The following is a 16226-nucleotide window of genomic DNA, read 5'->3' as shown; positions in this document are numbered from 1 at the left end:
GTTCACGCCATTCTCCTGCCTCAGCCTCCCGAGTAGCTGGGACTACAGGCACCCACCACCACAGCTGGCTAAATTTTTTTGTATTTTTATTAGAGACGGGGTTTCATTGTGTTAGCCACGGCGGTCTTGACCTCGTGATCCACCCGCCTCAGCCTCCCAAAGTGCTGAGATTACAGGCGTGAGTGAGCCATCACACCCAGCCCTAGCCAGCAATACTTTTTAAAAACTCAATGCCTTGAGTATCCTACCACTAAAATCATTTGATTGAATTTTTTAATGTAAATTTAAGGGGTACAGCTGCAATTTTGTTAAATGGCTATATTGTGTAATGATGACTGGGCTTTTAGTGTATCCATCACTTAACGTTTTTTATACGCACTGAGCAATTTCACATCAGCCACCCCCTTTCACTTCTCCACTTTTTCAAGTCCCCTTTGTCTATCATTCCATACTCTATGTCCCTGGGTACAGATTATTTAGCTTCTACTTATTAGCGAGAACATGCAGTAATTTTCTTTCTGCTTCTGAGTTGTTTCACTTAAGATAATGGCCACAGCTCCATCCATGTTGCTATTAAAGATATGGTTTTATTTTTTATGGCTCAGTAGTATTCCATTGTATATGAATTTTGAGAGCATTCGAAAAAACTTCCCATGGTTATGAACCAAGTCCTTCAAACACACACCGATGTACATCTACCTTAGGTCATCACACTGAAACCTTGCTCTCAAAGACTGTGGGAGAAGCAAACCTCTAGGCAAATTGTAGTGAGTTCCCAAGAGGCATTCTTAAAGGTAAAAGGAAGTTGGTGGTTTGGGTGTGACATCTGCTGCTGCTGATCCTGGATGTCTTCTCCACTCAGCCCATCCTCTTTATCCTAGGACGTCTCGCTTTACAACACCTATAATTTATATGCTGTGATCATTCATCTAGCAATTATGCATGCTCTTCAGTCCCTAGGTTACTTAATAGAGCGGTACACTTTACTCCTGCAGCCCACAAATTAAATGCAGCATCTTTATAACTATCATTGACCCCTAGTATCGGAAAGAGAGTCAGCATAGTGTGTTATTATATTTTTTGTGATGCATACTTTGGAATTATGCCTTAGGCAGTTCTTCCAGTAAAGGAACTTTTTATGGGTTCTTGTTTAAAAACTATTTTGATAACCATGGGCAAATTAATTAATCCCATTACAATTCAGTCTGTTCTTCTTTAAAATAGAGATAATAAAGTATATTTTGGACCCTAAATATGGGTAATATGTCTAGCATAGTAATCAGTGAGTATGTGTTGGGAGGCATGGGTAGCTATTATTGTTGTTGGTACATAAAAATGATAGCTATCAGCGTAATATCAGTATTATCATAATTCATAAATTCTTCAGCTTAGTGGCTTGATTTTCTCAGTTTCTTCACTGTTATAGTTTGTTAGGAAATTTGTCATTGAGATTTCAAAAGGAATGTTTTATAATTTGTTAAAATATATGTTTATTGTTTATGTGTAATTTTTGTTATACTTTAAGTTCTGGGATACATGTGCAGAACGTGTGGGTTTGTTACATAGGTATACACCTGCCACGGTGGTTTGCTGCACCCGTCAACTCATCATCAACATTAGGTATTTCTCCTAAATCCCTTCCCTAGCCCCCCACCCCCGATAGGACCTGCTGTGTGATATTCCCCTCCCTGTTTCCATGTGTTCTCATTGTTCAACTCTCACTTATAAGTGAGAACATGCGGTGTTTGGTTTTCTGTTCCTGTGTTAGTTTGCCGAAAATGATGGTTTCCAGCTTCATCCATCTCCCTGCAAAGGACATGAACTCATCCCTTTTTTATGGCTGCATAGTATTCCATGGTGTATATGTGCCACATTTTCTTTATCCCTTCTATCATTGATGGGCATTTGGGTTGGTTCCAAGTCTCTGCTGACGTGAACAGTCCTGCAGTACACATGTGTGCATATGTCTTTATAGTAGAATGATTTATAATCCTTTAAATATATACCCGGTAATGGGATTGCTGGGTCAAATGTTATTTCTGGTTCTAGATCCTCGAGGAATCGCCACACTGTCTTCCACAATGGTTGAACTAATTTACACTCCCAACAGTGTAAAGGCATCCCTCTTTCTCCATATCCTCTCCAGGACCTGTTGTTTCCTGACTTTTTAATGATCACCATTCTAACTGGCATGAGATTGTATCTCATTGTGGTTTTGATTTCCATTTCTCTAATGACCAGTGATAATGAGCTTTGTTTCATATGTTTCTTGGCCACATAAATGTCTTCTTTGGAGAAGTGTCTGTTCATATCGTTTGTTCACTTTTTGATTTGGTTGTTTATAGATAATGTTTTTAATGGTAAAAGGTTAAATTTGGGGGATTTGAAAATATTAAACTTTCTAATCTCATTTTTGGTTTTGTCTTTTGGCTTGTTACAGATGATATTAACTGTTACAAACCTAGACCCAAATTTGATGTCCCATAGGCATTTTTTACTCAGTATTTCCAAAAATGAAGATATTATTCTCCTTCCTTGCTCACTTCTTCTTTTCTTCCCATCCTTCCTTCCTTTTTTAATCTCATTCCTTCCACATCATGTACTGATTATCTCTTATTGCCAGGTACTATCTTAGGGAATGTACATGCAATCAAGAATTAGTTATAATCGTTGCCCTCGTACAACTTATAAACTAGGAAGATACATTAAACAAATGAATTACAGAAAGAATTATTTCCAAGTAGAGCTGATGAATGCAACAAAGGGAAGCTCAGCATTCAATGAGAGTAAATAACATGCAAATAAGATGGAAACCTAACTCAGTCTGAGGGATGCTGGAGAGAGTCATGGATGCCTGCCCTGAGCTGAGACCTGCAGGATGAGGCAGGTAATGACCACTTTCTCTTGTTAGCATCTCTCTTTTAAAAGCACTAGGCATTGTGTCTACTGAGCAGATACCGTGGAGATTTATGAGTCTCTAGTGGTGTGTCTATACTTGCAAAAAAATTATTCTATTGTAAAGCGTTCTTTTATTTTGTGCATATTTGAGAAGCCTAATAGTCTTCTCCTTTGTGGTTCTGTTGTTCATCCCCATTAGCTGTGTTCAGTATCCAAAGAATCAAGGCAATCAATCAGATTTCGAAATGTCTTCTGCAGACTTATGCATCCTTTTCTTTTTGCTGTTTCATTTCAAGTACAAGCATCCTCCAGGTCACTCAAGCTTAAAATCTTACATTATGTTTGACACTTTATTCCCTTTTGCCTCAACAGGTAACAGGTTGCCCACTTTTCTTGATTCGGCATCTTCTTTCCTGTATCCCCGTGAATGAATGAATTCTCCTTCTCACCATATTAGTTACATCCTTCTTTGCCTTTGCCCCAAAGCTTTATTTTTCCTTTCATCCAAGAAATATTTACTGAGCACTTCCTGTGTGCCACGACACTGCTAGTGCCAATGTCACAGAAGTGAATGGGAAAACCCATGGTTGTCACAGAGCCTGCAACCTACCTGAAGGAAGACACGATTAACAAATAGGGACAGTGTGCTAAACCACAGGGGAGGCATGTTCTTCCTAGAGGAAGGGATATTTGAGCTGAAGCTTGAAGGGGTAAACAGGAGAAAGCCAGGTACAAGTGAGATGGGGGTTGTGTAAAGAACATCCAGCCAGAAGAGACAGCAAATGCAAGGATCGCAGGGATCAGGTGAGTGGAAGTAATGATATAGTAGAGATCAGCTAGCTCCAAGTGTGAAGGCTCTTGCTAACCATCTTAAATAATTTTGACTTTTTCCTAAGAGTATTGAGAGCCACCGAAAGGTTTAAGCAGGGCAGTGAGGTGATGAGAAACATCCCGTCAGTTGCCATTTGGGAATTGAAATGACGGACACTGGAATAAGAAATAGGAAAATGCTCGGTGGGGAAGATAAACTTGGTTTTTCTTTTCTTCTTCCAACTGGTCCTCTCACCTTCAGTCTCTCCCTTTTCCATAGCCCAACCTGTGCTGTTCCATGCTGTAGCCAGATTGGCTCCCTGGTGCACACACTGCTGACCTCAACTCAGAGAGCTTTAATGCCATGTATACTGCTCCTGGAATAAAATCTGAATTTTCTACCCTGTTATTCAAAGCTTACAATGATCTAGCTCCATCTCTGTTTTAAAGCTTTCTTTACATGATTCTTCTTGTCTTCCTGGTTGTAACTATACACTCCACACACTCCGGAACTTTCCCACAATATCCTTTTATCCTGGGCTCCCTCCCCCTCTTTCCTCTCTGCCTGAATGAACACTGAAGCCTGTTCCTCCTTACGTTCTTGCTCACTTGTCAGCCCTTCCAGGATAATTTCACTTGTTTCCACTGCCAGTAATTTCCCTTTCCTCTGAAATCCTCATTATAATGCAATTCACAGGGTAATGGCATTCATCACCTCCCCCACACAGTAGAGCCAGTTAGGAGGCAGGGTGACATCATTGTTCGTACCGTTCTTTTTTTGTTTTTTTTGTAGCAAAGTACTTTTATTTTAAAATGAATGAATTTTTAAAAAAGTACAGATTCAAGTTTCATTCAAAGTTTTCACTATTTTTTAAATTTTTCATGGTTTATGTTTTAGATGTGTTAGACAACAATTGGTGATATAATAGCTAGTAACTGAGTTTATTCAAAATTTGCTGTTATGTAATTGGGTCTGAATTTGTTTCAGTAGCCCATAGCTACTCTGTGTGGGTTGTACCCATCCCTAAATTACCAAGTTTCGCAAAGAGGAGCTGACCCTGAACAACATCTGGCAGTATTATGTGTTGTGTAAGAACAGGATAAATAGGCAGCCCAATGAAGTACAAATACCTGAATGGAGGGAGATCCAAGTTCACGACAATGGTGACTTGTTTCACATCAATCCTTCCAGTGCAAACATTTGTTGTTACAAGAACTTTCTCATTCTGAAACTTCTGAATGATGGAAACTCACTGCTCAATGATCAGCTCTCCACTTAACAAAGACACCTGGTGGCCAGCCTGCATCATCTCCACAATCAACCACTTGGCATTTTGATGAGTCTGACAGAAGATGATGGCCTGGCCAATGGTTATGCCACCATAAATGCTGCACAGAGCTTGGTATTTGTCTTACCGTTCTTATGAGCACGAACTCTGGAACCAAACTGCCTGGATTCAGATCCTGGCTCTGACAGTTCCTAGCTGTGTAACCCTGAGCACATCACTTAAATTATCTTTGCCCTGTTTCCCTCCAGTAAAATCAAAGTCTCGTCTTTCTAAGGTATTGTGAGGATTAAATGAGTAAATATATGCAAAAATGCTTAATTTAGTGTCTAGCATATAGTGTTGCCTAAATATTTAGAAATCATATTTATCACTTACATGTAATATTCACTCTATGAAATTATAATTTTTTTGAAGGACCTAATCCACATCTGACATTTTTTATGACTTCCAAATCCCTTACTGCCTCACGCAGAGTAAATAAATATTGAATATGTGAATTAGGATACCAATGATTAGAAAGCCCTAATCAGTTTTCAAATAGTTTATTTTGAAGGTAACATTTTCCCTTTAAAATTGGCTAAAATAAATCATTGTGCAAATATTTAATATGCATAATAAACTTTTGGTTTGTAAAGAACACAGAATACACTGAGGAACAGGCCCTTCTTCAATTTTACAATAATTCAGAGAGGCAACCATACAGATAACTATAATACAAGATGCAGTAGAAGAAGCATGAAATCTAAAAGTCATGGTAGGAATTCAAAAGAAGAGGTGGCTGGGATGATCAGAAAAGAATTTGTTGAGATGATGAGATATAGGTGTGCTGCAATGAGAATAACTTTCAGAACAAAGCATAAATAAATCATCTCTCCTAATAATATTAGCCAATGCTTATTGAATACTCATTGTACTGGGCACTGTGACTGCTTACCATACACTATCACAATTAAGCTTCAATATATTTCCAAGATGAAGTATTTTTGTTGCTGTGCCCATTTTGCAAACGGGACAACTGAAGTATAGCAACGCAATGTTAAATAAATTGTGGAAGCCCACAACTAAGAAAGAGTAGAGCCATAACTGGAACCCGGGGAGCCTGGATTCAAAGCTTGTTCTCTCTCACACCACCAGCATTGCCTGTGGCACATGCACACTAACAGTTACAGTCCACTCTTTGCTGAACTATTTTTAATAACACATGTTAGTTTACTAGAATTTCATTGTTTATTATTTTTAAACTTATACCTCCACCATGGATGCTAAAAAAATATTGTTATTTCATGTATTTCTGGCCAACCCAATCTTTCACTTATACTAACAAGTCCTAAACTTCTTTATCTGTGAAATAAAAAGTTTGAAGGTATATCAGTAGTTCCCAGACAGCTCAAAAGTAAGAATTTTTAAGTAAAAATTTTGTAGACTTCTATATTACAGTTGTTCACCTTTGCTCATTCATTACCTAGAGAAAGCTTGGTGGATAATGGAAAGCTTTACGGATAGGATTTCGCAACTCCCAAGAATCCACTGTTCCAGAAGAATTTCTATGGCCATTTCTAGTGGAAATATTTGAGATTTTACATATTCCAGACTTCAGACCCCTGTGTGTGTAGTCTCTGATCTATCATTCTCTCTACCATGAGAAGGAGCAGATATGCTCCCCACATGCTTTAATCTTCTGTCAAGGATTCTCCAACTTGTCTTTCTCCCCTAAGTTTTTCCTCCTCCTTTTAGCTTCAAGTCCTTAGTAAACAGTAAAGCTTGCTTTGCAGAACTTGTCATTCCTATTGAACTACTATGCAAAGGAAATATGTCTAAAATACATGAGCTCAAACTTGGAATGCAAATTTATAGAATTTTAACTTGTTCTGTGAAAATAGTAAAAGAACAGGGTTTTCTTTTTTTTTTTTTTTTTTTTTTTTTTCTGAATCTAGACCTTTTTCTGGTAGATTAAATCCTGAAGGAAAATATTTGTATCTTCACATAGACCTAGTAAATTGGAAAACTAAGGACAAATTCTGTGTATGTGAAATAATAAAGTTGAATAGTTTTGCCTGACTTCAGGAGCATGCAAAACCACATTATTTCCTGTTTACACCTATTTTTATACCTTTCTTTAATTTCTCCTTAACACTTTTGTCCGTATTTTCTCCATTCCTTGAGAACTTTATAACTTTGTGTAGTAGAAATACTTGAGAAATGCCAGGAGAGTTTAGGTAATTCATTCTTGGCACTGCTAGAGAGAGGGGCTATATTTGTAAAATATCAGCAAGAAAATATCTGTACCTTCCCCGTGGCCCCCAGTAATATGCACATCTCTGGCAGGAAAAAACAAAAGTCATACTCAGGGTTTTGGCAGTGGGCATATTTTCTGTTATGACCTCGCTTTCAACAGAAACAGTTCAGCAGCTGCTTCACCGAAGATTGAGTCTGTGCTCTTCGATAGTATTAATCCTTTAACACTACAAGATTTCTTAGGCAGGGTCAAACCAATTCTTATTCTACAAGGACTCACTCAAAACTGCCCAGTAGCATATGAAAAATAGTAGGGTGTCTTGCACGTATCTGTTCACTCTCTGCTGGAATTGGCCGCTCATTTCTTTGTGATCCCACTGAAATTGCAGAGATATTTATCACAGTACTTATGTTACTTGAATGCAATTTCCTATTTCCATGTCTCTTTTCGCCCTCTTCCTGGCCTTTGTATCTTGTATCAGCAGCACCCAGCACAGTGCCTGGCTCATGGTAAATGCTTAATTAATATTTGTTGAACGAAAACTCTGGAGTGAGAAAGTATGGAATTAGTGAGGTAATTGAGCCAAGTAGTAAATATGGAGTGGTAGATTGTTTGCAAGATGCAGTACAACACAGCAGTCTCAGGGCTGTTTCAGACGGGGGAAAGGGATTGCCAGAAGTGTGGAGGTGGGAACAAGGGGCTCTGGGGGAGAATGGCAACGAGACTATCCTTGCTTGCTCATTTTGGACAATAAAGAGAGGTAAGTTTGGACATACACCAAAGACTTAGAGATAGTTGATGGAAACTTCTAGAAGTTAGATTTTAAGAATTTAATAAGCAGTAGGGAGACTCTGTATTTCTTTGGTCTGGACAATAAATGGTCAAAATAGTATTTTAAATAATTATTCTGATGGGTATATGCTTATATCAAAATTCATATGTATGAAACATCGGGTTATGAGATATTGACTTGGGTCTGTGGGTCATCAGTTGATCCTGAAGGTCTCTTTCTGTTTTCATCCCACAGGTTGTTATTTTGTACTTTGAGCCAAGCACATTTCGCTGTATTCTGCTAAGATGGGTCCGTCTTCTCGGTTTTGCTACTGTTTACGGAACTGTCACTCTCAAACTTCACAGGTATATATATTTTATTCATCGTCATTCTCATGGAAGGATCAAAGTGATCAGCTTAGCACATAATTGTTAGCTGTGCTGACCACTTAAATGGCTCAATTTCAAGATACTGTATATTTTTCACTTTCAAGGTGACATCTTTGGATTCTTCTGGGAAATATTTAATACAACTGAATTACTTGAACAAGATGCTTCAATAAAATGTGTCATTGGTTATGGAAAGGGTTAGTTCCTAATAAGTTTAAAATATGAAACAGTATAGTTCAGAACAGGAAGGAATACAAAGGTAATACAGCTGAAATAATGACACACATCCAGAGTGACCATAGAGTCCCATACAGAAACACACTTATTTGACAAAAACTACTGTCCTCCATTCCCAGGTTCTATGCCCCAAGGTAATCCTGCTGATATTCGATGGGTGAAGTTCAGAAAATAGTGCTTTGGCTTTTCTCCTTCACCAGTGTGCTTCAGTGATTATCAGCCTTGGAAAATAGAGAATGCCATAAGTTCCCTAATACTTAGTTCTAAAACCACCTAAATATTGGGTGAGGGAAAAAGCAATAAAATAAACTGCCTGTCTACAAAGGCTGGGAATGGCTGGAAATTATTCCAGAGCTTTCCCTTGCCTCCTTTCTCCAAGTTTAAAGAAAGTCTCAATGAAGTGGTGCCAAAGAGCATAGGAGATAAACAATAAACTTTCCCTGCAGGGTAAAACTGTATCCCTGTAAAGAAAACCCATTGTACTGATCAGCTTTAAAGCTGTTTTGATAACCATAGTAAGCCATTCATGTGTTCATGCTAGTCTGGCCATACATGTTTCTGAATAAAAATCTCCTAATATGGGTCATACAGTGGTTTAATTACACTGTCTACCACATAAGAAATTGTATTTTCATTTTTTCTCTTTTGGTACCTAATTATTGAGAATGCTCTAGATTACCCTTTTACCTTTTTGGAAAAAAAAAAAAAAGTCAATGTGTTTGACTCTCAAGATTCCCTTCTTACATATGTGGTAAAATACAAAGGATATTAGATTAGGTTTCAGAAGATCCTATTTAAATCCCAGTTTAGCCTCTAACTCTAATAAATCATAGGCTTCTGTTTCCTACAAAAGGAGAGATTAGACCAGTCTCTAATGTTCTCCCTGACTCTCACTGTATTCTATCCACATCACAGCATACTTCCCTCTGGCATCCTTCTTTCTTCAACTACCTTCCAGGTTGCCATTGCTTATGTGATAGCTGTTTTCCAGCTGGTGCTCACCAAAGGAAATGAGAAATCAATGACAGCCCATGTGGACAATAAGCCTTCTAGAAACCCTGAAAGAATAGACGCCCTGTTGAGACTTGAAGATGAACTCTGTCCCTGTTAGTCTAGCATTTAGTGTCTAGTGGGTCCTCTATTATAATACTTATGGTACCTTATAGTTTTCTTGTTTAATTGTCTTCACTTTCGTTTACTTTCTCCTTGTAGTGAGAATTATACCATTATTGAATCCCCAGCACTCAGCACAAATAACTGACCCATGGGACATGTTTAATACATATGAGTAGATGAATGAATGAAAAATGTCAGATGCAGCCCTGGAAGCTGCTTCCCGTCATTCTCTCCACACATAACCCATTCAGATTCCCCTGACTTACTGTGCTGTCTACCTCAGCATGTCTCCAAGTGTCTGGAACACATAACACTGTGGTCTGCGAGAGGATGTTTAGGGGGATGTGAACCCAGTGTTCAGTGGCACTGAATTGTTTAGTGAGAAAATTACTTCCATGCAGGTTCTCCTTCAATCCTTCTGATTATTTTCAGAAGAAAGATTAGTTGGGAACTGCTAGGACTTTAACACTTGCTGAATAGTTGCCAATGTTCCTTTGCAATGAGGAGCAGATCAGGCTTCCGTTTCAGAGCTTTTCCCTGCAATGCTGTCTCCCTAAGATTATCTTTTTTCATTGCATTTATTTTTATAGTTATTTTCTATTTATTTAAAGTTTGACTATCACTAGATAGTGATAAGGTAGTAATATAAAGCTTCCTTTAAATATTTTAAAACAAATATAAATTTAACTAAAGAAATTAATAGCTGATGCACAGATACAGCAGAAATCTTGACACTAGTATGCAAATGATTGGAATTGGGGAAACTGTGTTACAACATTATCTCTTTTATTTTAAAAAACGAAATTAAAACTATTCAAAATTAAAACTATTTCCCCTCTGACTTTGTGTCTCTAGAAGTCATTGCAGTGAAGAGAGTTTCTCCACCAAAGGCTTAAATTGAAACTATTGCTAACGTAATGAGCTGAATCATTCTTATCCTCTGTGAACTAGATGGCTTTACTATTATATTCTTCTATATTGCTTAAATTTAACTGATCCCAACATTGTTTACATCTATAAACTGCACAATCAGCATCCCATAGAAATGTGAACAACCTGAAGGAAGGATGAGCTGAACCAGCTTTATGCTCCCCAGATTTAGTGCTGTATTTTTCTCATATTATGTATTGAGATATTTGTTGAATGAATGAATGAATGGGTGGATGCTTCTAGTGAATGAAGCCGCAAAGGGTGGTTTTGGCAGGTGTCTTCTAGAGTCAAGAAACATGTGGCCCTGAAGGAGAGATTTCTAAGCTTTTGTGGTGACATGATAGAGAGGAAAGACATAAATCCTGACAAATCCAAATTGGAACTTCAATTCTGCCATTACTTATTTATACAACAAAGAACAAATTAACATCTGAGAATTAGTTTTCTCATCTGTGAGATGGTTTAATCTCTCATCTGTAAGATGGTTTAAAGTTTAGTAACTTTAAGATGGTAAAGTTATAGGAACTAAGTATAATTTGAATGTAGGCAAATATGTCAAGTAGGGTTTTTTGGTTGCAAACAAAATGGGTTATGGCTGCACAGAACCAAATGGATTTGGCTGAACAGAACTGGATTATGGCTAAATTAAGCAAAAAGGGGATTCATTGGAAGGATAGGGGGAATGTCACCCATTGACGGGAAAGCTAAAGAATCTGGCTTTGGAAGGAGCTGACCCAGGGTAGCTTGAGGGATCAAAGTAGCCCAAGCTAAGGGATAATGCCTTTTGAATACCATAGCTTCATTTTTATAGGAATTCCACTTTTCATTTCAAGGTTTTAAAAAATTAAAAGTAAACCATACCTCCAAAGGCAGAAAATTCTCAGGAAATTATGAGTACTGATTTGTGAAATGACTGTTATAGTCCCTTGAGGATAGGATAGGCAATAAAGATCTGAGTTTTGGTTTTATTTCAGCCATTTCCCTTCTGGCTTAGTGGAATTATTAGATACTTCTTCCTCTTATGAACTGGGTCTCTCATTAATTGATTGTAGTATTTATAGAATTCCTGTAGCACTGAAAACTTGAAACATGAAAGAGGAACAGGGTCACACTCTGTCACCAGAAATGAAAATAAATACTATTTTCATTTAATAAATACTGTTAGTCTGGGATGAGAACATAATGGTTTTGTTCACTTTTACCAAATCTCCCACTTTTTCCTACGGTGGTCTCTCCCCACATTTGAGAGTCGAATGGGCAAAGACTACTATAATAATCCAAAGGAAAATTATAAAAGGGTCCCTTGTTTATTAACAAACACAGTTGCACCAAGTTGGGGTTCAGGGTGAAGTGGCCTGTCCCTTTAGAATGGTGTATTTTGTTTTTTATCACTGACATTGTTTAGAATCACCAGTATATGGTGATTATAAAAAGAACAGCTTTTAGTTGTCTTTATTATTGCCTTAAAGTCTCACAGACATTTGGAAGACTGTCCTCTTGTTGCCTACACCCACGCAGACCACTCACATAGCCCCACCTCACTGGCAAGCCATTCATGCAATGTAATTTATTCGAAGCTGAAACTATTTGAGAGAGAGAGAGGAAAGAAAGAAAAAGAAAAAAAAGGAAGGAAAGGAAGGAAGGAAGGAAACGGAAAGGAAGGGAGGAGAAGAGGGAGAGAGGAGGGAGGAGAAGAGGGAGAGAGGAGGGAGGTGAAGAGGGAGAGAGGAAGGGAAGGGAAGAGGAAAGGGAAGAGGGAGAGGAAGGGAGGAAGGAAGAGAAGAAGGAAAGAGAAAAAGGAAAGAGAGAGAGAGAAAGAGAAAGGGAAAGGAAAGGAAGGAAGGAAAGGAGAGAAAGGAAAGAGTACAGCTTTTAGTTTAGTCAATGTGGATCATAAAGGAAAAGGAGCTGAAGTAGGCACAAACGATGAAGGTTTATTTACAAGAAGGAACTTCCTTCGGGAACCTTGGATGTGTTTGACTTAGTATATAGTGATTGGGGGGCAGATCTAAAAGAACATCTAGCATTCCCACGATATGCGGGTTCACAGAACCCCTGCTAAGCGATTTTCTTTTACAGAAACTTGAGAAGGCAGTATCTCTATGCTCAGAAAAGCCAGGTATATTTTCAGGAGGCAGAGTGAGCAAATGTTTGAAATGAAAGGGGGTGAAAAAAGTTTGAAAAACTTAATGCTAAAAGAACATTTTCCTATTTCCTACAATACGGTTTCTGAAGACTCTTTGGCTTTTCCTTCTTCTAAGGCTAATCAAGAAAAAAAGACTTTTTTTTGGTACTATGTTTCAAGTGAATTTTTAAGCAAGCTGTGAAAAGCGATCTTCTGGCTCTGACCTGGGATTTGTCGTTTCGTGCATTATTCAGTACTCCTTGCTCTGCATACAACCCTTAACTGTTTTCTTCACTGTCCTCATTAGCACCAAATATTTACAGTTTTGGGGAAGGTTTTCTATTTTAAATGTTTTAGTTTGTTTCCTAGTAAAGTTTGAAAAGTGACTGGAAGATATTTACAGTTCTTTATTTTATGTATTCTTATAAGGATACATAAAAGCAGCTTAGCTTGTGACAACCACTAGGTGACAACAGAGAGTTTAAGATGGTGTTTTAGGCAAATGCCTGAAGTGCAGTTTTTGGACTTGATTGGGTGTAGACTCATCTGCCTCAACAGGCCACAGAACAGTGTTGCTTAGCCCTCGTTTATGAAGGCCAAAATATAAATGCCTCTGACATCCAGAAGATTCCTCTAATAAAAGTTTTCTTCCATTGACCACACCCAGCACACAGGTGGATGGTGTTTAAGATCCTAAGTCATGATCCCAAGGGTTTTAACATGAAGCAATTTCAACACGGTTTTAATCAGTTTCCCACCTCAGCCAAAATAATACATCAATAAAGCATCCTTTGAACACGTAGCTGTGAACATTGCATTCTGACTAGAAAATGTAAAGAGCTTGCCATGTGAATCCTGGTAATGATATGGATTTCAGGCCCTCCTTTCTGCTGAACTCATGGGGGTTTCTGTCTTTACTGGCTGCCTACTCTGGGATGTAGAGTATCTTCAAGTGGAGAATTACTCATAGCGACATTTCTTAAGAACCACGGGATTCACCAGAAAAAGGGGACTCATTCTTAAGCTTCTGAAGACGGTCTCTTTCCCAGTCAGTGAGTGTACTATTTGGACAGGAAGCTGAGCAAGTTCGAAAGCCAAGGAAAGTCCACAAGCCGCAGAGGTGAGTTGGAAAAGATCCAAGCCTTACCTCATACACTCACGCTTCGCATATACCAGTAGAACAGCCAAACATCTTACAGAGAATTAACATGCTCCAGATGAATGCTTACAGGATTAAGGATTGAAATGATCTTTCGGAACTAACTCTCATACTAGCATTTAAAAACGTTGAAAAAAAAAGTTTTGTAAGTGACCCAACTTGACTTTCTCCTTTCCTGTTTATTAAAGTGCCACCCTAGGCTTTTTGTGATGAAGATTTAGTTTCCCTAAAGACATTTTTACCATTTTAAATTGTACTTAACAGGAAAGATCAAAAGTCCTTTGGCTCTTAATAGAAATTTTCTTCATAATTTTATTAATCAAGAAAGCATTAGTGTGGAATCCACCATAAACACCCGTGCTGGTGCCCAGACCCATTTGTGTGCTGTCTCTATTCTAGCTAAATCTCAGAAACTCTGTGTAGTTACAGGCCTTAGTTTTGCAAACCCTACATAGTTGTCATTCTCATCATTCATATTCTTGGAAGCACAGACGGGAGGCCCTTGAAGTCTGAGGAATAAGTAGGCAGTGACCTCTCACTTCTTCCTGCATTCATCTTCTCTTGCTTGTTGTACTTGCAGTCTGTCTGGAGCTACCCGGAGCTCCCTTGGGATCTTGCACACAGCTTATCATTAGGAATGGCTCCTCCAGAAACCACGAAAACAAGAACTAAACTTTCTAAGCTCCAAAGAGTCACTCTTTAATTGTAAAATCTCTAACTGGTTAGAAGATAGATAGTTCCCTCTGCTCATTCCTCCCCACCCTGCTGCCTCCAGTAACTTCTGATCCTACTGTCCTATCCGGCATGCAGAAGCCCCCAGCTAAATGGCCTAATGCTGTTAACTGGATTGGCATATACATTTAACTGTCAGAAACCAATCAGGGATTTCTGCCATGAGTAGCTCCATTTATAGATGAATATGTTTAGTCTACTCATAGAAGTAAGAGATTTGGGAAATACAGGCATATTGACAAGACATGTTTTATTAACTAGAGGTCTGTATTCATGTAAATCTTTAACATCAATGAGTACCATTTGAATAAAAATCGAAACAAAAGCCAAATCACTTTAATTGTCCTTCCTTTCAGAACACATTAACTATTGGATATGAATAAAATAAGAATGTAGTTCACTCAGAACTAAGGAGACTTAAAGCTTTACTTATTTTGTCCATCTGCAGATGTCCTACTTGCTTTGTTGTATGACACATGACTTTGAAATACACTTTATTTAACATCTACATTCAAAGCTTTTCAATCTGGAGCTTCTCTTCTTAAAAAATATTTATATACATGTTCTAATTTCTAATTACAGCATTACTATTTTATGTCTAGATTTCTGAAAAGAGGCTTGGTTAAAAAATATGTAGTTTAAGAGCTGTGTGCCATATCTGAAACACAAGATTTTTTGTTACCCGAGTTGTTATGGTTTCAACTTGTTATATGTGTGTGTGCGCATGTGAGTGTATATTCTAACCAACTTTAAAATTATAAATAAAAACCCATCTGATAATTCAGAATTAGTACTTAGCAGACTATATCTGATAAACACTTTATTATTCTAATATTCTTTGTTAGCAATTCTATGTTCAAATCTTGTGTAGCCTCAAGTGGAAATATTTCTCTATGTGAAGTTGGTAAGAGAATCAGTGGGAAGTGAGATTACTTCAGGCAGCAAAAAGGGGAGGGGCAGGTTTCTTTAAAGGTCAAGGTGAGACTCTCTGCTCCTGCAAGCTGTCCACTGGCAGCACCTGCCTGCTGTTGTCTGGGCCCAGAGTCAGGGTCTTGGCTTGTTTTTGGATGGCTACACCCATGATTTCTGTCATGTGCCAGAGGCCCACCTGGCTTCTGCTTACTCTGCTGCCCCTCGCCCAGCATTTTTGCACATGTTCAGTCCAAAACAACTGATTTGTGTTTTTATTTCCACTCAGTTCAAAATAATTTCAAACTTGATTTATCTTTAACCCACAGGGTAGTTAGAAGTGTGATTTCTTATTTTCCAAATCCATGAACCTTTTGTTATTGATTTACAATTTAATTCCATTGTCATGAAAGCACATACCTTGTGTGACTTAAGTCTGCTTAAATTTATTGAGACTTGTTTGAAGCCCAGAATATGATCTATCTTGGTAAATGTTCCATGGGCACTTGAGAAGAACGTGTTTTCTTCTGTTTGGGAGTTGTTTGGTAATGCTGTTCAAATATTCGATATCCCTACTCATTAGCTCTCTATTTGTTCCATCAGTTATTGAGAAAGGGGTTGGAA

General features: G+C 38.1%; 1 protein-coding gene across 1 annotated transcript in view; it reads left to right on the top strand.

Moving 5' to 3' along the window:
• The window catches only part of GPR158 (G protein-coupled receptor 158), a 451105-nt gene that overhangs the window by 381725 nt on the left and 53154 nt on the right, over positions 1-16226 (top strand). The window contains exon 6 of the mRNA XM_030941019.1: positions 8261-8370. Within this exon, the coding sequence (XP_030796879.1) occupies positions 8261-8370 (110 nt within the window). The remainder of the gene's footprint in view (positions 1-8260; positions 8371-16226) is intronic.

The sequence above is a fragment of the Rhinopithecus roxellana genome, chromosome 11 (genome assembly GCF_007565055.1).
Source record: "Rhinopithecus roxellana isolate Shanxi Qingling chromosome 11, ASM756505v1, whole genome shotgun sequence".
In the NCBI taxonomy this organism is placed as follows: domain Eukaryota; kingdom Metazoa; phylum Chordata; class Mammalia; order Primates; family Cercopithecidae; genus Rhinopithecus; species Rhinopithecus roxellana.
Note: the sequence above shows the minus strand (reverse complement) of the source record. Positions and strands in the feature narration are given on the sequence as shown.